This window comes from Procambarus clarkii, chromosome 76 (assembly GCF_040958095.1).
Source record: "Procambarus clarkii isolate CNS0578487 chromosome 76, FALCON_Pclarkii_2.0, whole genome shotgun sequence".
Classification (NCBI taxonomy): domain Eukaryota; kingdom Metazoa; phylum Arthropoda; class Malacostraca; order Decapoda; family Cambaridae; genus Procambarus; species Procambarus clarkii.
The window spans coordinates 17,013,103-17,037,203 of NC_091225.1; the positions used below are offsets into that span (position 1 = coordinate 17,013,103).

Sequence of the window (24,101 nt, forward strand, 5' to 3'; positions counted from 1 at the left end):
GCCGGGGCAGCATAGTCAACAATGGTCTGACAGGTTGTTTAGGTAGGAGTTCCACGCCGGGGCAGCATAGTCAACAATGGTCTGACAGGTTGTTTAGGTAGGAGTTCCACGCCGGGGCAGCATAGTCAACAATGGTCTGACAGGTTGTTTAGGTAGGAGTTCCACGCCGGGCAGCATAGTCAACAAGGGTCTGACAGAGGATGTATATGGTGCTGGGAAGGGATCTTTGTCACAGTTCCTGAAGGATAAAGACGTTTGCCAAACAGCTCTCGTTACTCTGCTGAGATCTCCAGTTATCTCCACTCTTAAGTCTTCCTCTTTTTCAGAAGTTGGAAGTTGCCTTCCCTTCATCCTGTACTGTATTTGAGGTCTTCTTCCTCCTCCCTCTCCAGTCCTCGTAACATTGCATTTGTCTGGGTCAAGGTTTAGTAGCCACTCCTCAGATCATCTCTGGAGACTGTGTAGTTCATCTTGTAATGTATTACAGTTCTCCATAGTGGTGATTCTCCTAATTATCTTAGCATCGTCAGCAAACATGAATAATTAGGAATGTACTTCCTCTGTTAGATCATTTATATATATTACGAAGAGGATGGGCGCCTAGTAGCGACCCCTTGAGGCACTCCGCTCCTTACCTCTCTGTTCTCATAGTTGAAATTGAAATTGAAATCAGTTTATTGATGTAAAATACACACAAAGGGATGAGGTAGCTCAAGCTATTCTCACCCCGTTCAGTACATCGTGTTAATACATACATAGACACACATCACAAACAATAAACATATTACCGAACATTCTGAGAGATAAACATCTACATTTCCTGTTGTCATAGTTGTTCTGTTACTGTGACACTCTGCCATCTTCCTAAGAGGTACCCTTCACTTTAGTAGCTTCCCAGTACACCAACCTCTGTACTCACCTAGTTGTGCTTGCAGGGGTTGAGCTTTGGCTCTTTGGTCCCGCCATCCAAATCGGGATGTGTGTGTGTGTGTGTGTGTGTGTGTGTGTGTGTGTGTGTGTGTGTGTGTGTGTGTGTGTGTGTGTGTGTGTGTATGTATGTGCGCATTCGCCGGCGCGTGCGCCTGCCCGCCATGGCTGGTGTAATAAGAGTAATATGATTGGTGTGCGCATGTGTAGGGGCGTACGCGGCGGGAGGGTGAGGGAGAGGGGTGGGTGTGGACACACGGGGCGGGACACAGCTAGTGTTACAGGGTGTGTGTGTGTGTGGGGGGGGACATACACCAGTCATCACTGTCTACAGGGCAGGGAGATCTACCCCTATTTTCCCGCCACTTTTCACCAATTTCTGTCCTCTGAGCCGTCTCTTGTCGCGCTCTTTGGCTCAAATTTGCTCTTGAATCTGGGTTTTCGTATCATTTTGGTTTTAAGGCTGTTTGGTAGGTTGTTGATTTGAATATTGTGTGTTCGTTTTGAGTATATTTGGTGGATATGTTCACCTAGTAGAAAGTACAGGAGCCCGGACGCTGTCAGTACGTCCTCCTCCCCTGCCCTCCCCTGCCCTCCCCTGCCCTGCCCTCCCCTGCCCGGCCCTCCCCTGCCCTGCCCTCCCCTGCCCTGCCCTCCCCTGCCCTACCCTACCCTACCCTACCCTACCCTGCCCTACCTTCCCCACCCCTCCCCTGCCCTGCCCTGCCTTCCCCACCCCTCCCCTGCCCTGCCTTCCCCACCCCTCCCCTGCCCTCCCCTGCCCTGCCCCCTGGTGCCCTGACTGCTGGCTCTCCAGGACACCCGCCCCCACACCGCCACCAGCTGCACCACGGGCGGACGAGCCCCGCTCAAGGCTCCGCCGTAGTGTTTAATACTCCAGTGCCATCCTCGCACGCCTTACCAGGATGGGTAAGCTTACCCAGCGACTCAAGGAGGCCAAGGACTCCACCCCTCCTGTTTCTCCATCTTGTAAGTTGGTTCTCATTCCTCCCTTCTTCCACTTGCTTCCCGTGTGCCTCCTCTCTGCCTTCCTCTTGGGTAGCACACACATCTAGGCTCTAGATGTGCTGGTGAGCTGGGGTTCTGCTTGGCGGCAGACCACAGGTGCATGTATTGGGGGACTTGAGTGGACAGTCCCTCAAACAGCATAGGTATTGTGGAGGCCTGTGGGGTGCCAGGGGTCCTCATTTGTGGGTGCCAGGCTCTTCATTTGGGGCCCCCAGGCCCCTCATTTGGGTCCCCCAGCCACCACATTATGTATTTTGTTTTGAATGATGCTGCCAGAAGCGGGTAATTGATTGTGCACCCCATACTCATCATGCGAGCTGTAGCGCAAAAAGGATAACAAAGAGAACAGAAGATTTGAGTCATACCTCATGAACTGACATATTGGCAGTGTTGGCATTCCCTCCATCTATCTACTGAGTGGCGCAGTCTACATGGGATCACACCCCCGCTATACCTGGTTGATACCTGGTTGATGGGGTTCTGGGAGTTCTTCTACTCCCCAAGCCCGGCCCGAGGCCAGGCTTGACTTGTGAGAGTTTGGTCCACCAGGCTGTTGCTTGGAGCGGCCCGCAGGCCCGCATACCCACCACAGCCCGGTTGGTCCGGCACTTCTTGGAGGAAACAATCGCTATGGCGTGCTGGTCAGCACACCTGCACTCAGTGTAACTGATTGATAAGGATCTAGTCACCTGAGAGGTGACACGGGCATGAATATCCCCTAAGTGTAGACTGAAGTCATTACCAGTTGCTGATACTGTTGATCTGAGGTTAATATAACGTGATGCTCATTACCGATATACGGTATATCATGCACAATAATACACAGGTATCATACTGAAATAACCATAAGCCTATTAGCAGTAAATAGGTACCTGGGAGTTAGACAGCTGCGACGGGCTGCTTCCTGGGTTAGGTAATTACAGGTTTGATGAATGCAACAGTTGATGGAACCCTCAACCTCCATCGCCCCGCGGGTGGAGGAATACTTTCCACTGTAATCAAACCAATTCCCGTTGTGATTAATGATGAGTGGTTCCGCAGGATGAATTGTCACTCCACGACCTCCAGAGCCAACCTATCCACTACCTCCCGTGGTGGATGGGTGCTGAGTAACCGTAGACTAACCGTAGAGTAACCGTTATCTACCGTAGAATAAGCCCAGCAAGTGTGACGTGTGACGGGACTTGTCATGTCTTAGTGATTGGCGTCTTTGCCTCCCAACGGGTCCTCTTCCGGTTAATGTGTGTCACTTCCCCCTCACTTTGACACCCCCCCATTGGGCAGGAGGGGGGCTGAACTTTGGGGAAGGAGGGAGGGAGTGAACTTTGGGGCAGAAAGAAGGGGGGTGAACTTATGAAATTAGATGTCATTCCAACTTAGACTTTCATCTTAATTTAGTTTCAATCTCTTATCACCCATTGGGATTACTGTATTAGAGTGTGTTGTAATCTAGGACGCTAGCATACCTAGATCACCTTAACTTTGCTTATTTGCATTGTCAGTTAATGCGGTATGTTGCTGTTGCATCATTGGGCTGATGACTGCTTGGTTCAATATTGTGACCCCATATAGGCCAGTAACTTACAGGTAACTACTGTTCAGGTGTACTCATTGATATCACCACATTGACGTCACCCGTGGTGACCTCACCTCATAAACCATCATTACTCACCACCCATCAACCACGGAAGGGTTATTAAGTTCATGGGCCAGATTCACGAAAGCAGTTACGCAAGCACTTACGAACCTGTACATCTTTTCTCAATCTTTGGCGGCTTTGTTTACAATTATTAAACAGTGAATGAGCTGCCAAGCACCGCGTGGCCGCCAAGAAGAACGATAACCTTGGGTTGAGAAGTTCTGAGGCTCTGAAACTGCTTTATAAATAATATAGGCCGCCATGGCCGCGGAAAGCCTGATAGCTGAGTAGACAGCGCTTGGGATTCGTAGTCCTGAGGTTCCGGGTTCGATCCTCGGTGGAGGCGGAGACAAATGGGCAAAATGTTGATTTTACCCTGATGCCCTTGTTCACCTAGCAGGAAATAGGTACCTGGGAGTTAGACAGCTGCTACGGGCTGCTTCCTGGAGGTGTATAACAAAAAAGGAGGCCTGCTCGAGGACCGGGCCGCGGGGACGCTAAGCCCCAAAATCATCTCAAGATAACCTCAAGAAACATGTACTTTGGTGTCTAGATAGGCCATAAATAGGTTGACTAAAGAGGAAGAGCACCTTTTAAGACCCTCACTCACAAACCACCACAGCTCCCTGGATCACAGTTGAGTATTATAAATGGATGCTACAAGGACTCCCAGGTGGAGAAACGCCATCAGCATGCGCATAGTTGGTCACCTGCGTGCTTGACAAGTTTCTCGCCAGAAAATAGCGTCAAGGACAGGCTCTCACAACTTGTCAACCAGATAGTGGCGTAAACACGCGTACTCACCTAATTGTACTCATTTAATTGTGCTTGCGGGGGTTGAGCTCTGGCTCTTTGGTCCCGCCTCTCAACTGTCAATCAACTGGTGTACAGGTTCCTGAGCCTACTGGGCTCTTTCATATCTACACTTGAAACTGTGTATGGAGTCTGCCTCCACTACATCACTTCCTAGTACTTGTGTGTGTGTGTGTGTGTGTGTGTGTGTGTGTGTGTGTGTGTGTGTGTTTGTGTGTGCGCACCTTGCAGCTGTATCCATCAACACCCATCAACTCGCAGATGGCGTTACAAGGGCCTCCAAGAGCCACATTAAGTGGTGTGACTACAACTAGCTGGCACACCTCTGCACTCTAGGTCGACGTTCAATCCCCGACCGTCTACAAGTGGTTGGGGCACCATTCCTTCCCCTCCGTCCCATCCCAAATCCTTATCCTGACCCCTTCCCAGTGCTATATAGTCGTAATGGCTTGGCGCTTTCCTCTGACAGTTTCCTTCCTTTCCTACACATTCCTGGGAGGAAGTTGCTGGTGGATTGTGAGCAGCTGAGGCACATTGCTGAAGCTGTACATGAATCTGTAGAGCAACACAGATTCACAGAGCAAGAGTAGCCATTACACTCTCAAACTCGAGACAATTCCCGGTGACAATGTGTCCATGCAAAGATAACTTGTACCTTTCACAAGACCCAACAACGTGCCCAAACAGAATTCCATATTATCATCTCATATTCGTCATATTACTGACGAAGCGATTTAAAAGCAAACATGTTGCCCAGACCACACACTAGAAGGTGAAGGGACGACGACGTTTCGGTCCGTCCTGGACCATTCTCAAGTCGATCGACTTGAAAATGATCCAGGACGTAGGTTAAACGTGGAAGTTGTTCCAAGCTAAGTCGATTTAAAGTTTTAAATGTGAATATGATAAAAGTGCGAGTAATGAGTTATTGAGTACACACACACACACACACACACACACACACACACACACACACACACACACACACACACACACACACACACACACACACACACACACACACATACACACACACACACACACATTCGATACATCCCTACATACGTACAGTGAGTACATGCGTACATATATTACTCAGCATGTGGTCAGAGGGGGGAGGGGTAGTGGCTGTTGCACTGGTCTGATAACACACTACACCCCCCCCTACTCACGTCTCCCAGTGCCCCGTGTCAAACAGTTTGGGCTTTCTGCAACCATATTTTATACTGTCAATACACTTCGCAGCCCCCACAGACCAAAGGTGCACACGGCCTGACTCCGGAAACTCCGCGCTCGGCGTATAATTCACCTTTAGCATAACAAGGCAAAGGTAGCATCTACCAGGCAAATTATAGGGTGGGGTTATGAGAACCTTCAAATTAAGGAATGCCATCACAATGCTCCTCTTCCTTCCTGCCTTGTGTGCTGTCTGGTACCCGCTTTCCCTTCCGTAGTTGATTGCTAAGTAATGTAATGGTGGAGAAAGCTCTTGAGCCGTGTATAAATGTACGGAACTTGGAAGGGATGTGAGGGCAAGGAGCTGGGTGGGATATGAGGACAAGGAGCTGGGATATGAGAACAAAGAGCTGGGATACGAGAACAAGGAGCTGGGATATGAGGACAAGGAGCTGAGATACAAGAACAAGAAGTTGGAATATGATAAGGAGCTGGGATACGAGAACAAGGAGCTGGGATATGAGAACAAGGAGCTGGGATACGAGAACAAGGAGCTGGGATACGAGAACAAGGAGCTGGGATACGAGAACAAGGAGCTGGGATACGAGAACAAGGAGCTGGAATACGAGAACAAGAAGCAGAGATACGAGAACAAGGAGCTGGGATACGAGAACAAGGAGCTGGAATACGAGAACAAGAAGCAGAGATACGAGAACAAGGTGCAGAGATACGAGAACAAGGAGCTGGGATACGAGAACAAGGAGCTGGGATATAAGGAGGACTTGAAGGACTGTTCTCTAACCACTTTGACCATGCTGGTGGTCAGTGGCAGATCAGCTGGATTACAATAGGATGGGTACACATGCGGGACCTCTGTAAGCAACGGCCCTACTGACTTAAGTTGATTTCTACCGATTTATCTTGATGTATTCAGATACACCAAAATTTATTGCAGCAGAGTTGAAATGTATTTGTATTTCGTGCTCAGAGGGAATTTTCCGACCAGGTTACAGCTTGCTAACGTTGCCTCATATACTGTTATATACGTTTGTGGAGTGACTTGTATAAATATATTTCTGTGTATCTTAAAAAGTATCAACAAACTTTCATTTTTTGAGTGTATTTTAAGGATGGAAGGCATGTGAAGTTTAGTTCCAGCAAAACTATTCGAATTTGTTGTAATTTAAAGACAGTGACTTATTCTTGGCCTTTGAAGGCACAGAGATGAGGTTAGTGATGTATGGGAATGTTTCCCGGTGTTGAATTGTGAGATGGAAGGTTTGTTGATCTGTGGCAGGCTAGGTGGGGTTGCTGGGGGCAGCTGGGGGTGGGGGGGTGCAGGTGTGGGTGCTGGGGGTGTGGGGGCCAGGTGTGGGTGCTGGGGGTGGGGGCCAGGTGTGGATGATAGGGGTGGGGGGCCAGGTGTGGATGATAGGGGTGGGGGGGGGGTCATCTGTGGTTGATGGGGGTGGGGGTCAGCTGTGGTTGCTGAGGGTGGGGTGCCAACTGTGGTTGCATGCTGTGGTTGCTGGGGGAGAACATCAACATGACAACACACTGGCCACCTGTGGTTGCTGGGGAAGGGGGGGGAGCTCTAACATGCAAGCCACAGAATTACGTGATCTCAAAGTGCATTGCCCTCGAGGCGGTGGTTGTGCATGATGACAATGGAAGGTTGAAGTTAGATACATTGCGGCAATAATGTTAAGTTGCGCTCTCCTCAAGGCAGTTGTCACCCCACACACAGCTGGAAGGTGAAAGCTGTCACATTTGATGTAGTAGTGATAGGCATTGCAGATATTGCATAAGCATACAAAAAAATTGGGTTCATATTCAGACTTATAAATTACTTGGTGCAGTGTCTCCTGCAATATATTAAGGTGTTATAGCTTTCTTGTGAAGTACATGTTCATTATTATACACACATGGCACACTATATTCCTATTCACTCCCTTACACACACTTTGAAGTGTAAGGGAGGATTCCTATTCACCCCCTTACACACATGGACCAAAGAGCCAAAGCTCAACCCCCACAAGCACAATTAGGTGAGTACTTTCCTAACTTACAGAAAGAATTACAGAATACTTTTCTATTCATACAAAAATACAGAAACTTTTTATAAAGAATTAGGAAATATGTAAAAATAATTTATATTCAGGTTAAGTACAATGGGTGGATGATGTAAGGAACATGACAATGCACAGCAGTTGAAAAATTGTGTAATCCTGAAATGCATAATAACTCAAGGCCGAGAAATAATAACCCAATACAGATTTGTGTCGCATTTCTCCCCAAGGCGGGGAGAAACGCAACACAAATCTGTATTGCATTAACAGTGTCTAGCACTAAAAGTAAAATCAAGAGACGGTGAAAGCAATCCAAAGTAAGAATGATGGAAAGATCCCAAGAAACTGCAAAGAAGTGAGAAATTAATGTACAAGACTTGAAAGAAAGGCATTATAAAAATAACATCATCCAAGGCTAAAAAGCATGTCAGCTTCTTCAATGTATGTTTCTAGTCCTGTTGTCTAGCTCTTAAATAACTTTTTCCAGTGTAGATTATATTTATTTTTTTGAAAGGGTTTGAAGAACAGCCGAGAGTCACACTGCAAAACTAAAATACAGTACTGTGCTTATTCCTGTTAAAGAGTTCCACTACCAAACTGCATTTTTTAAGAATATTTTGCATAGCCCTGACTATATTTATGCCATTTAAAAAGCATTTTTGCCAAAATATACGTGTTTAAATTTTGTAATTAATATGGCATGGCTGACCTTAGATCAAGGCTGGTTTATTATGAATATTTATGTCCATGATGGTAAATTATCATCCTCTTATGCAGTGTTTATAACCACACCACAACACAATATTTGTGGAGTTTTTAAATCTTAGTTATTTCACACAGCATCCAATCTTGTTGTGCGTTGCTGTACAGTACTGTCAGTCAGTCATAAAAATATTTTCCTCAATAATATTTATCTTTTTAAAATCCTGTTACTGTTCACTGAAATCTACTACAGTACTTGATCCTCTTAAAACTTGATATTTAGCCTTTAGAAAAGTATAACCCTAGATTACCCACAGAAATCACAATAGCTGCCCCCCCCCCCGTATAGCATTTCTTGCCCGAAACGTTATGCGTACTAGTGGCTTTAGGTATTGTATGTACTAGCTCTATCTTTATATTCCAACATTATGTTTGCAACTCATCTTCAATGTACAGTATGTATCTTTACCTGAATAAAAAATCTAATCTAATCTAATAGCGTGATGCATCAAATGAACAAATCCACAAGGGCCGTGACGAGGGTTCACGGCCCTTGTGGATTTGTTCATCCCTTCTTCTTGATTTGTTTGCCCGGCTCTTAGTGATTATAACCCTAGATTATTATACTGATATCATTAGTCTTTTATAATATGCTTTATAAGTATAATATTGGTGGCTGTCTCCTCTACTGCCGACACAAATGTAATAGTGGTTATCTTCTTCTTCTTGGCAGCCAACAAGAACTGGATTCATCCCCCGGAGGCACTGCAGAAAGGTCACATTGCCTACCTGGTTAAAGTGAGCATTAATTTTATGAATGATTTTTATGTTTTAGTTTGTTTAATTTTAGTAAACAAATCTATTCTTCTCCACCTTGTGGAGTTTGTTTCATATTGAAATTTTTTTTTTTTATTAGTATAAAGTGTTATTTATTTGTTCTCAGTTTTTGAATATGCTCCATTTAAGCTTGATACAACATCTGTGCAGTCCACTGTACAGATGTTGTTCACTGAAGTTCATATAGTTCACTGAAAACTATTTATGAACCACAACAGTGTTTGTATATCAAAGTTTTTATTTCATCAGTTCCTTGGGAGCACAGAAGTGGACCAACCAAAGGGCATCGAGGTGGTGAAAGAGGGCATTCGTAAACTTAAGTTCAATCAGCAGCTGAAGAAGGCTGAAGGCAGCAAGACTCCAAAAGTAGAACTGACTGTGTCCATCGATGGAGTTGCTATACATGAACCTAAAACTAAGGTAAGGCACTTGACTGATGTTTTTCTCTCCCTGTCTCATATTTCCTTAATAATTGATATGCATTTTTGGTTATTAAATCTATTATCAACACAATACAGTATTGTAGTATTAATAAAATTGTGGAAGATTTTAATTGTGGAAGAGTGATGAACCAGCCAATTGAACCTTTCGCAACATCAACCACTGCCATCACTGGGCAGTCCAAGGCACTCATTTGTGGCCTAATCAATGGCTGACTTTTGCTTAGACAATTATATAATTTATGTATACATTAGCTAGCTTTCCTTGGGACTTTGTCCAGCAATTTGGGTGATTCTTATGTTTCACAAACACGTATGCTAGTCACAATAAGTCTCTCTCCCTTGCTACATAATTCACTTCCCTCTGGTTTTGGGGTTTCCTTCTCTGACTCCACTAGCTAAGATTTAATCATTATTAAACCCGAGTTTAACTACTTTTCCCTATTTCTTTCTATTTCTTATATACTCTTTCTGTTGAGAGATCTTGAACTGTTTACAACTCTGTTTGCAAAAGAGAACTTTCATACCTTTGTTAGCACCTTTGCTTAAATAGCCTCTTGTTCTTGAAATTGCAGGTTGTGTGTGCATGTGTGTGCGTGTTGTGCATGTGTGTGTGTGTGCATGTTGTGCATGTGTGTGTGCATGTGTGCACAAGAAACAAACAAAAATATAACACCAAAGGAAATTGCAGAGGTATACTGTATGTAAACATGTGACTGTATTACTTTAATAAACAATTTAGGAGAATTGCATTGAATTTGGGCCTCTAGAGGACACTGCATGAACTACTATGATATTTTGCAAGGATGAGCATGTAAATTATGTGTTCTTCCCTTAATACTTGTTTGTGTTCTATTTGACACAGCGAAATCTCCACCAGTACCCACTGCATAGGATCAGTTATTGTGCGGATGACAAGGCCGAGAAGCGGTTCTTCAGTTTCATTGCCAAGGAGGCCGATTCTGATAAACACACATGCTTTGTCTTTGTCAGCGACAAGTTGGTAAGTCTGCGTGACGGCTTGTGGCTTGTATAGTCTACTAGCTGGCTGTCCATGTTGCCTGATAGTTGATTAGCTAACTAGCTGGCTGTGGCCCACTAGCTGATTAGCCAGCTGGTTGTGTGACTTAATAACTTACTAGCCAGGTGGCTGTGTAGCCTGCTAGTTGACTTGCCAGCTGGCAGGCAAATTGGGATGCATTTTGAATTTCATGGAAAATGATGGCTCAGCTAGTTAGTGTACACTGTAAATTATAATTGTCTTAATATTAATTACATTGAAGTTGCAAGTTTATTTAACTTTTGCTTGTGTTTACCAGTTTTTAAAATACAGTACAGTATATATACACATATAAATTAAAAGTGAAATAAGAGATAGTGGTTGACTGGCCAAAATACTGATTGTCCACGTCAATTGATAGTCTTGACATGGGGGGTTAAATTATTGAAATACGTTCATTCATTATTTTGCAGATCAGTTCACATATCTTTTAGAAAACAGTCATTGCCCATTGAGTTTTTTAGTGTTAGCAATGTTCAGTCTTAATTAAGTATAACTTGTCCAAATATTAAGGACATTTCACTTGTGAGTGCACTTTATAGTTTGTAAAATTCTTTGCAGGCTGAAGAAATCACTCTAACGATTGGCCAGGCCTTTGACTTAGCATATCGGCGGTTTGTGGAGACTTCAGGCCGCGAGGTAGAGATGCGTCGTCAGCTGCTTTTGCTACAGAAGCGTGTGCAAGGGCTGGAGGATGAGAACCAAATACTAAAGACTCGTATCACACAAATGGCCACCTTAAAGAACAGACCAGATGTGGAAGAGTACATGAAAGAAAACAATGTAAGTGTTTGTATAGTATATGAAGATCTTGTCATCGAAATAGTACAGTACATTATACTTTTTCAGAGAAGAATTATATTTATGATGAATATTTTTTTGAATGTATTGTTGCAATTTATATCCTTGCATGTGTGTGTGTGTTAAAAACTTATTGGGACTGCTTAAAATATCCTTTTTGTAATTTTGTTATGTTTGCATAATGGTTTAAATCTATTTTTGATGTTTATATATCTGTTTGCTTGCATGGAGGGTCAGATACATGTCATATTAACTCAAAACCTTATTATTATTCATTTTTTTTGGTAGATCTCTGATTTGCTGACACTGAATGGTGAGAGCAGCACTGATCCTGAGTCGCTGTGTGAGCCGCTAGCTTCGACTAGTGGCATCAGCCCGCCACCCGTTCCACCAAGGAACACTCCAAAGCAAGACGAAGACTCGACTCTAATCCAGTAATTAAAATAAAAATTTTGTTTATAATTAAGGCTGTTGATAGCAGAACAAATGGGTAAGGGTATTGTTGTTTGCTAGGCTCACTGCTCTTCTACTATTTTTTTTTAGATACAGATTATTTCTATTACTTCTACTTTAGATTAGTTAGATACAGGAAAGGTAGGCCCATTGGGTGTTGAATTACCTGGATGCTGCATAACATGTAACAATAAGTAACCTGTAATATAATTTAACCTAACAAGTAACCTGTTCAAGTAATCCTAAAAAAGTGAAGTAATAAAATAATTTCATATATATAAATAAATATATATTTCTTCTTCGAGGCTATGGGTCCGTACAATTGCACCAGTGGTGGTTCCCCTATATAAAATACATTTAATATAATAAAATAATTAAATACTGTATAGTGAAACAGTATGTCTGATATTATGACATTTAATGCAGTGATGTTTTTCACTAAGTTGCATTGCTACAAGAAATAGAAACTGCTTTGTGATTGAGTGATTGATTAATCCGACACAAGTGGTGGCATGGGCATGAGTAGCCAGTAAGAGGTTAACGTTTGGAGTGAATATGATCTTTGGTCGTGTAACATCTTGAAGTGTCTCTGGGGCTGACTGCTTTGTGTCGCTTTACCTTATACCTAGCCTGGCATGACCTGACCTGACCTGGTATGACCTGACCAACCCAACCTGACCTGACCTGATCCAGCCTGGCCTGACCTATTCAAACATTAGCATACAGTACCAACAAATTAAGAGGTTGATAGTGAATGCAGTGTTAAGCTGTAAGATTACGTGCCAGGCTTAGTATAGTCTTTGTATTGTATAATTAAATATAACATAGTGTTGCTTATTGATCAACACACATTTGGAGATTCAGGCTTTTATTTGTGATTTGATACTAGCTGTGCTGTTGTGCAGTTTACATGGTACAAAATACTGTAATTTATTACAAGAAGAGACCGAGGTAATGTTGGGAGGTACCAAGTATGTTAAATGATTTCAGAATTATCATCATCATACAGTTTGCCATTGTTCACCAGTACAACACTGCATAATTTACAGACTATATATATTTAGCTTGTAAGAGTAATAAGAAACTGATAAATCATGTGACCAGCTGTATGGGCTTCAAGGTTATGTGTATTAAAGCATGACGGCGTTCTGTCTGGCATAGTATATGGTCCTGTGCTGTGTGGACCATAACAACCAAAGTAACTGTGAACGTCACAGTTATTTTATGAAGTTCTCCATCTGCAAAGTCTCTTATTCATTTAGTAGTACAGTATTTCTATGGCAATTTTCTAGAAACACTACAAATTATTGTACAACTAATAATCAAATATGGTTAGTGACATTTCTTTGCTTGTAACGGTTTCCATTTCTGTGTTCATGTAATGTAATGCAGTATTTATGTAAACAATTGCTCTACAGATCTAGCAGATTTTGTTATTAACAGTTTTCAGTGTTATCCCACTTAGCTTTATCCATTTTTCTTAATTAGGTGTATTTGTTAATATAAATCTTAATACAGTACTGTAATCATATTCTTTCAGAGATATATTATCAAGCCCAATAACTTCAAATGGTGCCGATGATGATGATTTTAACCCGCGGGCGGAAGAAGCACTAACGACTAATGTGGATGTTATGAACAGCTCCTCCAGCAATGGTAGCGATGAAGCTCATGATGAAGATGATGATTTTGATCCCAGAGCAGAGGAAAAGAAGCCTCCGTCATTTGCCAATGTTCCTACACCTGAGTTAAATGGCTTTACTTCTCTACCAGCTCTGGGTAAATATTGGGAAACGATCACTACAGTAATCTTATGTCCTAGGAGTGTACTTGCATTGCTTACAAAAATTGGTCCATTTATAATTTTGTATAATAAATTATAATAATAAGTGTGGTATTAGGCAAATATTTTTGAATGAAGTTGAGGGTCCCGGCAGTACAGTTGGGTTCATTCTCAACTAACAATCGGGAATTCCGGGTTTGAATCCCAGGCGGGACAGAAATGGTTGGGGGTATTTCCTATCATCTAATGCTCGTGTTCATCTAGCAGTAAATAATAATTTATTCACAAGAAGGTACAATGGGTTGATGATATTACATAAGATTGGTATTTGTACATTCTTGCAAAGCCACTAACACACATAGCATTTTGGGCAGCAAGGATAATTCTTTCATGATAAGCAGAGTACATAATGTTTTGGTGAACGTTTTGAGGATTTTGGAAAATAGTTAATGAGAGCAGATTATTTTGCAATACAGTATACCGTATATGTGGCATCTTGTAAGCAAATGTTGTACTGGCCAGCTGCACACAGTGTACTATACAGTGAGTTGCCATAATGTGTGGAAATTATGGTAACGTATGTGTTATTCATCAAGAGTTTCATTTTGGCAAATTAAATGTGGCAAATGGGTGTTGGAAGTTCTGTCTAAGGGGTCTGACCATAAAGGTAATATCAGTAAATAAGATGCAGATCATTTTTGCCCACAGTTCCTCCTCCTCGACCAGCTAGAGCTCTTGAGCATCCTGCGCATAATGGTTTGTCAGATGACATATTTGACCCAAGTGGAGATCCTTTTGGATCTGTGGCCTTCTCCCCTCCTAGCAACAGTAACGATGCCCTTGCACAATTCATTGAAATGAAGGTAAGTACAGTATTTGTATGTTGGCTCTGATGTTGTTATTTATGTTTATATAATTATAGTTTGTTATTTATAAGATTTATCACATGATTTTCCAGAGGATCCAAGTAGATCATATACATGAGAATCAAAGTACTGTAATAGGTTTCGAATATTATTTTGTATACCTTAGCCATTGTTTTCCCCCCTGTCGTTCTCAGTGAATCGTGCATCTTGCAGTTCAGTTCTCTATGTTAAAATCTTAGTCCCATCTCTTGGTAGAACACTAGCAAGAGACTTGTGGAAAAATCAGTGAGAGTATTTAAAGATAAGCATTAGAGAATGACTACTGGTGGAGAGAAAGCGAGAATCAGAAAAGACGTGACTGCCGGTGATAATGAAGCTAGAAGCCGGGGGAAGAACGATTACTTGTGATTGCTCACACAAACCACCCATATGTTTCCCCTGTGTGAGAGCAGTCTGACCTCTCGGTACTTACACTTTTGACGACTATTGGATCTAAAGAAGAGTGAAAACATATATACTCAACCACTATTTTACTACGTGAAATTGAGTTTCACACAACGAGCTCATATTATGCATGCTTTTCTTGGAACGCATCTACTGTTTTGTATTTTGCTTCAAGTACCGCATAATGTACAGTTTTACAGTCCATAGTCTTTGTCTAAAATAAACTATCTTCCTATATATTTTCTGACACCTTTGACCTAAAATTTTTTTTTAAGAAGTGGCGTTAGTGTTATCTTTTGGACAGTATCTGATATATTCTTTTTTGTTGTCTTAAAGTTTGATTTTATTGACTTGGTACTGTCTTTTCTTGGTCTAGTCTACATGTATAAAATATAACTGCTCCTCAGTACTTTACTGTTCCTTCTAGATTCATTATAGCTTTTCAGCATGATGTGTTATCCTTGTTGTATTTTACATGAATTTGACTATAACAAATGGTGAGTGATCTGAATAAATATGCATCATGGTATTCAAGTTTTTAAAATGTACTAATATAAGCTCATTTGACAGGCTGGGTTCAGTCGGGGACTTTCCTTTGGCACTACAGATGATGACTTTACTCTCGAGAGTTTGGATCCACTGAAGAACTAATGTGTAAGGATCAGGTGTTGAGAACCTGCGTGATACAAGATACTCCCAGAATATTGATTTGCCTTTGTGATTTCTTTACTAGGTATATGACTGTCATTACTGAGTGGGAAGCACCAGTCTAAGAAAGACTGGGCTGTGAAACTTTCATGTAAACAGTGACTGCACTTGTAGTTCTCCAGCAAGTACTGAAGAGTATTAAAGTGTTATTTACAACTATCCAATTGATATATTTGGGCCTGCCTGAAGCTGACTAAATATTTCATCATTTCAGAACACAAATAGCCGTTTATGATAATAGAGTTCACTATTTATACAGTACCTCTTTATGGCAACCACTTAATTCTAAATTTGTCATTACTTACAGTTAATGGTGTGTTATGTTTGACCAAATTTTGATAAAGGTTTAATGTCAGTTTTGATGCTTGAATGGAGATAATTATGAGAGAAGCAAGCATTGTCACTGTTGCCTCAGCTTGTGCTACAATGTGAACTGACCACCATTATTTCTCCAGGACAAACTATAGTATGTGGTAGTGATTCCAGAATTGCACTGTATCTGCACATACCTTTAGAAAAGGGAAGGCAACAAGGCTTGGAGTTGACATTTATGTAACGTATTCATTCCTGTTTACCATATAAAATGGAAATAGGAAGTGTGAATATTGATGACGAGAGTGTTATTGTAGGATGAATATAAACTCCGGCCATCTGTCACAAAAAGCACACATAACAAAATATACAATTTTAAGAGTACTGTATTGAAAGAGATTTATAATAAGAATTGTAATGAATGATTTAGAGGTTAGCGATATATTTTAACTATCTGGCTCTGGTGAATTCTAAAAATGCTAAATGAATAAGAACTGATTTGCATTAAAACATTTGAACTCATGAGTGGAAGAATTTAATTTACCGTGTTAATGTATATCAGTTGTGAAAACAAACACAAATATGTGATAAATTTATTATCATGTTCGAGGTGTTAGTATTGGTTGTGACACTATGCTGTGTGTGTGTGTGTGTGTGTGTAGCAACTTTCCTTAAATTATAAGACATAATGTACTAGATAGCAGTGGGAATCACATTCACAAGCTTTGAATATATCAGGAATGCTTTTGAATTGGTTGCCTTATTAAAGAGCATTGAGCTTTGCCTGGAGAATTATATTGTTAGAGTGAATTAAATAATACTAATTACTTTCTCCTACTCAGTATTGCAATGCTTGTTTAGGGACTCTGTTAGTTTTCTGGACAATATATATCGGAATAATATTTATGACTTTATGAAATCATAGCAAAGTATATTGTTAATTGTTTATATATGAGGGGAAAACCATCCTTTTGTTGAGACATAATATATATCCACATAGATATCTATTAGATGATAAAAACTTAGTGGTAGCTTACTACTCACTTAAGGATCAATAAGTTATTTTATTCATGTAGTGATAATGTCACTCATTTTTAGCTATCAGTCACTAAGCAGATGTTCAGCTTAATGGAGAATGAACTATGCATCACCATCCCCCAGCACGGGGAGGTGCAGACACACAGTTTATGCTGAAGCTTAGCTCGTATACTAGACTACATCACTACAGCTAAAACCTCAGCTGGGCAGTCACACTATGACTTAATGTTGCAGCTAGAATGAGAGTTAAATCATAATATATATTGACAGTTACGTTTAAATGATCATAATATAATATAGACACTGTGTGACCATCATTTTATATACAGTATATATATCTGAACCATCATACTCCAGCCGTAGTCACAATTTTTGGTTAAGTTATCAGTTAAGTAAAGCTAAATTGTCATGTTACAGTTTGAGCCAAATTTCTAGTTTTTTCCTTCCATCACAAAATCGTGTATAACCATAATTATTGCTGGACCAGCATACTGTGTCTCATCTTTGTTGAACCAGCATACTGTGTCTCATCTTTGTTGAACCAGCATACTGTGTCTCATCTTTGTTGAACCAGCATACTGTGTCTCATCTTTGTTGAACCAGCATACTGTGTCTCATCTTTGTTGAACCAGCATACTGTGTCTCATCTTTGGACACATTTATTGAAATTACTGCATATATTCACAGTTGATAGTAGCTTAGCCAAACATTTTGCAATGTGTAGTTGAAGGTAGTTATTGTCAAAGCATCATTCTTTATCATAGAGCTGTAGTTAGGACTATAGCCTGACTGTTGTACTGCAACACATATTCATGTGTACATCAATATCTCGACACTCAATACTACTGACAACTTCTAAGTGGTAAGGTGAGGTAATTATGAAGAGAAAGAGCTAAGTCAGTATGACTATATAGCACTTGGAATGGATATGAAGACAAGGAGCTGGAATAGGACGGAAGGAATGAATGGTGCCCCGCCACTTGGGCCATCAGCGATTGAACACAGACCTGTAAGAAGTAAGACCTGCACTGTACTGATGAGTCCAGGTGGTTGATAGCTGCATCAGTAAACCTCTGAGAGTCTGCCTTATTCTAAACATAATCTTGCCTCTTTGGTTTCCATTACATGCACTTCACATTTTCTCTATGTATTCCATTGTGGTTTCTTTAAAGAATGTTGATTTATGTATTCATCACTCTTAACCACTTTTAGTTGTGTTTTCCAGTTATATCCTCCGTTACTGTTTCAATACCTTGTAGTTGCCTCTGCCAGTCTATTATCAATGACACACTGAACATGCACAAACCTTTAGAATGTATTTCTCTGAGCCCACAAAGCTAATGTGTCTGGATTTCCCACATGATCCTAACACTTCAGCCTTATTATTTCTTACCATTTGCTCACATCTCGGGGTTTGGAGGATATATTCTTACACAGTTTTCTCCTCATATTCATAATTGTTTCTCATTCAAAATCGTCCCAAGTAAACCCGGTCACCTGTCTTCTTTATTATTTCATTTTCTGTATTTTTGTCTTCATTTTGATATGTTGGATTATAATCATTCTCACGATACTTGAATTTTGTAATTCGTTCAATTGTTTCAACTATAATTTCAGTGTCTTTTGCAACCATATTTTATTTCTAGAGCAAAATCTAACGTGTCAGTCTCTTTGTCTTGCGGAATCCATTTGTTTTCTTACTAGTAAATTTGAAACATTCTTGTTTTGCATATTGTAAACTCAGGATTACATGTTGCAATTGTATTTGAATTATTGGCAAAAATACTGATTGGTGGGGACCGCTGCATATTATTTTTGAACTAAGAGTACCTGATCTACTCATTAATTCTTAAAGCTTTCCTTTTCCTCACTTTTCTGGATCTATCTTTGCTAAAAATATCTGATATGAAACTCTTCTATGTTTTATAAACCCCCTCATTGTTTCTTCCTTTCTCATTATCTTACTTCAAACTCATTATCAGTTTCCTTACCTTGGGAGAGTTATTTTTTCCTTACCATGCATAGTAGGTTTACTTCCCTAAAGTTTCAATACTCATCCTATGTGCTCATATGCAAGGGCACCATTCCTATTTTTATCTCATGTAGATCCTTCCTCATTCTCTAGGAATACATAAATTGTTATGAACCTGTTCTGGCATGTGGCACTACCACTGTTCAACACCTCTGCTGGTATTCCATATACTCTACTTTGTAACTACTATTATACTCTATACTTCTACCATATATTCTACTTTGGGGAGTAGAAGAACTCCCAGAACCCCATCAACCAATCAACCAACTCAAGGAGTTCCCTTTCATAGTAGGTAAGTTACGGTGCCTCCACTGTTGATACTGTTTTCCAACTTTGAATTTTCTTTTCATTTTCCCTTTTTCTATAACCCTTCCACTTAATTTAGTTGCAAAATGCTACCTGGTATTATAAATATGGCTACACCATTATAAAATAACTCCCATCAAGAAAATTACAGCAAGGCAATCATGCTGAACCATATATGTGCATTTAGAAATATATGCTAAGCTGTTGCACTGCAACATATAACTTCATGTATAGTATAGCTAGGCTGTATACTGTAACATATCATACACATAATGTTGGTGCTTTTCACATGCCTATGCATTTGTATACAATTATCAGTGTTGCATCACACACAAAAATGTATCTTCCCCAGACCATTCCTTACAAAACTGTATACAGAAATCTCATCGCAGTCTCAAGTGGAAACACATTTAGATTTGATGCATTAAAGGTTTTAATTCATACTGAAGCAGCCTTAAATGTAAAATGTTTAGATGTTTTTATAATATGAAAACAATAGTTTTTGACATTTGGATGGCAGCAAAGTGTTGAAATTAATAAAAATGCACTATTTTTTTATTAAAGAATAATGATCAGAATACCCTCGTATTTATTTGTTATCCCATTGCCAAATGCTCAAATGCATTGTCTATATGATTATTGATACCTCTAATGACTGCATATTCATCAACCACAGACAACTACTTGTTGTTGTACATGCACTTTTACCTTAGGAAATACGGTTGTGTTGGTATTCGTGATGGAATGGACACACAGCTACACATCCCATTGATTATTGTAGGTAGCTACACATAGTTGTCATTGATGCTAGTGAGCATATTGTTCAAAGGTATTAGTGAAGGTGCAGGCTACAATTATTTATTAATAAAATAATAGGTACTGGTACCCCAGGTTGGTGTTGTAGATCTGATATATGGTTCCTTCACTATGCTCTTGTGAGTTTTCTATTTCATTATTATAGACACAATTCAGTGTTTTATATAAAATTCTATGTTTAATAATAATGTAGGAATATTAATGTAAATTTGGTAACTTTTGTCATTCAGAATAAATAAATGAACTATAAGGTAGTTGCGTAAACATAGATTCATCATGATCATTTCAATGATGTATTATACTAAGCTTTACAACTTTAATTTGTGAAATATATTGAACATTGAAGCTAACATATACAGTGCTAGTTTTTTTGAAGATATTAGAGAGCAGGGTACATGATTTTGTTTGTTTTTAGCAAACTTGCTATTATTATACATAAATTTTAAAATATTTTATTGAGATATAAATAAAATTCTACTGACAATACTGAATTTTGTAACCAGATATATTTTTACAAAGATCTTATGAACATCTATGATTAATTATTATTTGTTAATGCTTTTAATGTCAGCACAGAATTTAAAAAGAGTTTTTTGATTGTTTCAATAAAAATTATATTCCTCCATATAAGTGCCAGGTTACTTTAAGCTCTTCAATATCTTACTTGGTATGAATGAAGAGCACATCTGTATCCATATAAAATAGCAGCTTGAGTTGCTTGCTACACAATATAGACGTTTTATTGTAGCTTTTTGTTTCCTTACACTTAAATCCATGTTCTGTGAGGGCAGCTCAACACTCCCAAGTCTTCTGAGACTGTGATTACATTGCGACAGGATGCAGATACAAAATTATTTTCAACTCCAGCTAACTTAGGTGAAAATATCAATAGAAAAGTTTATTATTGCTAGAACAATCCTGGTTAGTGTTGAATTCCTATTGTTGTATTAGAAAAAATCTTATAATGTTAGGACTTTGTTAATTTATTTAGTTTGAATTTGAGTTGTTGTTGGATGAAATTTTTCTGCTTATGCTGAATCTCTTGCAAAATAATATAGACTGGTGCAGCTGTATGCTTAGAGCAAACATGTAATGAGTAAGACCAGACGAATTGGTTCCAATTTATATCATTGTGAATGTGATATGGAAGGCTTAGATTTAAATAGTCTTTCAGTAGTTAACATTCAGGTTCAGAAAATGCTAGCTTTCAAAGTTAATAGTACAGTGAGATCTGTTTTAAAACCATTTTAGATTTGTAGAATTTACAGAGTTAACTTAAAATCATTGCATAGCTTAATAATACCTTGACAAACAGTTGCCTGAACAATTATGCTTATCCTTTTATGGATGATCTGGAATTTCTAATTATAATGATAGTTGATACTATGTTAGATATTATTTGGAAATGTTCCTATGTGCATTAGTATTTTGGTGACTGAGCTACAGTAGTTTTTTAAAAGTCTTTGTCTTTCTATAAGGAACTAAATATGTCACCTGACATGCACACTTTGATCACAAATTACACAAATTTAAATGATGATATATATTAAAATAATATAGAAAATACAATATGCTATAATATTTTTGAGTGAACAGAGAATAATGATTTTGAATGAATTGCAAAAAGTTTAATGTTTTAGGCTTTCAGTGTAACTTTGGTATTTTTTTTTAATTCTGCAAGAATATCACTATTTTCTTTATTTTCTTTATTATTTTATTAAATATTTTCTATCTTTCCTAGAACGTTGCATGTCACTCGACTCTTGAGGTGTCCTCTGTTAGTACAATGGATGGTTGTGAAATGTTGAAAACTGCTGTTGACAGCAGCAGTCTGTTACATTGAGAACATTTTAGATGCACATACAATTTTAATCCAATTATATGCTTTTCACAGCAGTTAATATTAGTGTTGGAGCACAAGTATACAAATTATGATGAGGGCCAAGTGTGGGACGAGTCCCACACTTGTGGTTATATATTCCTCGTGCACAAGTCCAGCAATCACCCAATGCAGACTAGGTATCTTATACTCTCAGACATTAACTCCTTGTTGACCAAACCATACACTAGAAAGTGAAGGGACCATGACGTTTCAGTCTGTCCTGGACCATTCTCAAGTCGATTGTTTTCACAATCGACTTGAGAATGGTCCAGGATGGACCGAAACGTCGTCGTCCCTTCATTTTCTAGTGTGTGGTTTGGTCAACATATTTCAGCCGCGTTATTATGACTCCTCGTCTGTATTAACTTCATATATTTTGGAACTGTTTCCCATTTGGCTTTTTGGTGACATTGACCATCTAGGACTTCTTTGCCTGGGGTAGAGAACTAGTTCACTGGCTTCCCACAGCTTATTACTCGTCTAAGTCCAAAATAACATTGCTGCTGTGCAGTTGACTGTTCCTTGTATATAATCTGTTCATTTCTTCAGTGTAATTCATTTATGTTAATTTTATACTTTGTTCATTTTATGGGGAACCAGCCAGTATTCCAAGGACTTAGTGATGCATTATTTTCTTTGCTCTCTTCTTTTGTACTTTTTCATAAGATATTACTTATTTTATATCCATATAATATGATAGAGCTGAAATTTCTTCTGTGTACTCAACTAACATTAACTTGTAGTGTTTGTAAATAAAATGTATATATATATACCTAACATATTATTATATTTATCCTTCAATACTGTGAGCTTTATGTACTTGTATTTTAACTTAATTTTGGATGAGTACAAGGATGTTTAGAGGTAAAATTGGCTTGCAATTACAGTACACTATTTTCAGTCATAAAAACAGGCAAATTAACAGAATTTATATTAAGATAATACAGTGAAATTAATCTAACATAAAAATTGGTCAATAATAGTAAGACCTAGAAGCAATATTGAAATTCAATACATTTTATAACTCATTGACAGCAAATAGGCTTGTTCTTGTCACTCCAGGTAGTGCAAGGATGAGAACTTGATAATTTAACTAAACCCAGTACGATGTGCCACTTAACTCATTTTATTGTGATCGATGAAAGTTAAGTCACTCAAATATGGTTCTATTTTTCCTGTCGCTATTGGAATTGCATATTCCTGAGAGGGATGTCTTGTGGTGTTATTTCCCAGGCGGTAGAGCTTTGGTCTCACACATGTCGGGTCCACGGTTCGAGATTCCTACAGCCCAAGTGAATGGAACTGTGGTATTATGTTTATCTTTGTTCAGAAGAATATGAGCCCTTTTTCTTCTGAAAAGGAGATTTTGAGGTTTGGGCATATGGGAGATTTGCTAGATGTGGATAAATCTCTTTACAGGCAGGTTCTCTTGGTGGTGGTTCTTTATTTCACAGGTTGAAATTATAATTTTCGTAGATAATTAATGATTTTTGTAGATAGGCATAACATACAAGAAATAGTTAGGGGGCTTTTAGAAAACCTGTTGAACATACTGTATCTAAAACCAAATTCTATGGTTCAATTTAAATTTGAGATTCCCCAGTTTTTGTTCACAAATGAGGTTTCAAGGATAGGGCGTGGAAAATATACTAGATGCTATTAAACCTCTTTACAAACAGGTTTTCTTGGTAGTTGTCCTTCATATGACAATTTGAAATTGAAATTTCACTCTGTGAAATAATCCCATAGAGCATGGGAAAAAATAGGATATAGATGGTAACTTTTGTAATGTGGCTTTCATTACATTTTTAATGATTTTTGTAGATGGACTCATAAAAAAAAAATAAGTTGTAACCTTGGGAAAGCTATTCTCCTTTGCCAAAAAAAAGGAGTATCCGGAAGTTGTAAAAGATAAAATAGCTCATAAGCTTTTAGATAATTTGAAAATATAATTTTGGACTTAAACAC

General features: G+C 39.3%; 1 protein-coding gene across 1 annotated transcript; it reads left to right on the top strand.

Moving 5' to 3' along the window:
* Positions 1–1,758: 1,758 nt before the first annotated feature.
* On the top strand, positions 1,759–16,581 carry LOC123771499 (PTB domain-containing engulfment adapter protein 1). Its single transcript, XM_045764078.2, has 9 exons — positions 1,759–1,917; positions 9,089–9,153; positions 9,442–9,612; positions 10,498–10,635; positions 11,254–11,475; positions 11,782–11,927; positions 13,487–13,725; positions 14,438–14,592; positions 15,610–16,581. The coding sequence occupies exons 1-9, from the start codon at positions 1,854–1,856 to the stop codon at positions 15,688–15,690; spliced, it is 1,281 nt and encodes a 426-aa protein (XP_045620034.1). The 5' UTR covers positions 1,759–1,853; the 3' UTR covers positions 15,691–16,581.
* The last annotated feature ends 7,520 nt before the right edge of the window (positions 16,582–24,101 follow it).

Excerpts from the sequence above, each read along its gene's own strand:
- LOC123771499 (XM_045764078.2), top strand. The coding sequence starts at position 1,854 with ATGGGTAAGCTTACCCAGCGACTCAAGGAGGCCAAGGACTCCACCCCT. Across the intron at positions 1,918-9,088 it reads CCCTCCTGTTTCTCCATCTT|CCAACAAGAACTGGATTCAT; the intron begins GTAAGTTGGTTC and ends TCTTCTTGGCAG. Across the intron at positions 11,928-13,486 it reads GAAGACTCGACTCTAATCCA|AGATATATTATCAAGCCCAA; the intron begins GTAATTAAAATA and ends ATATTCTTTCAG.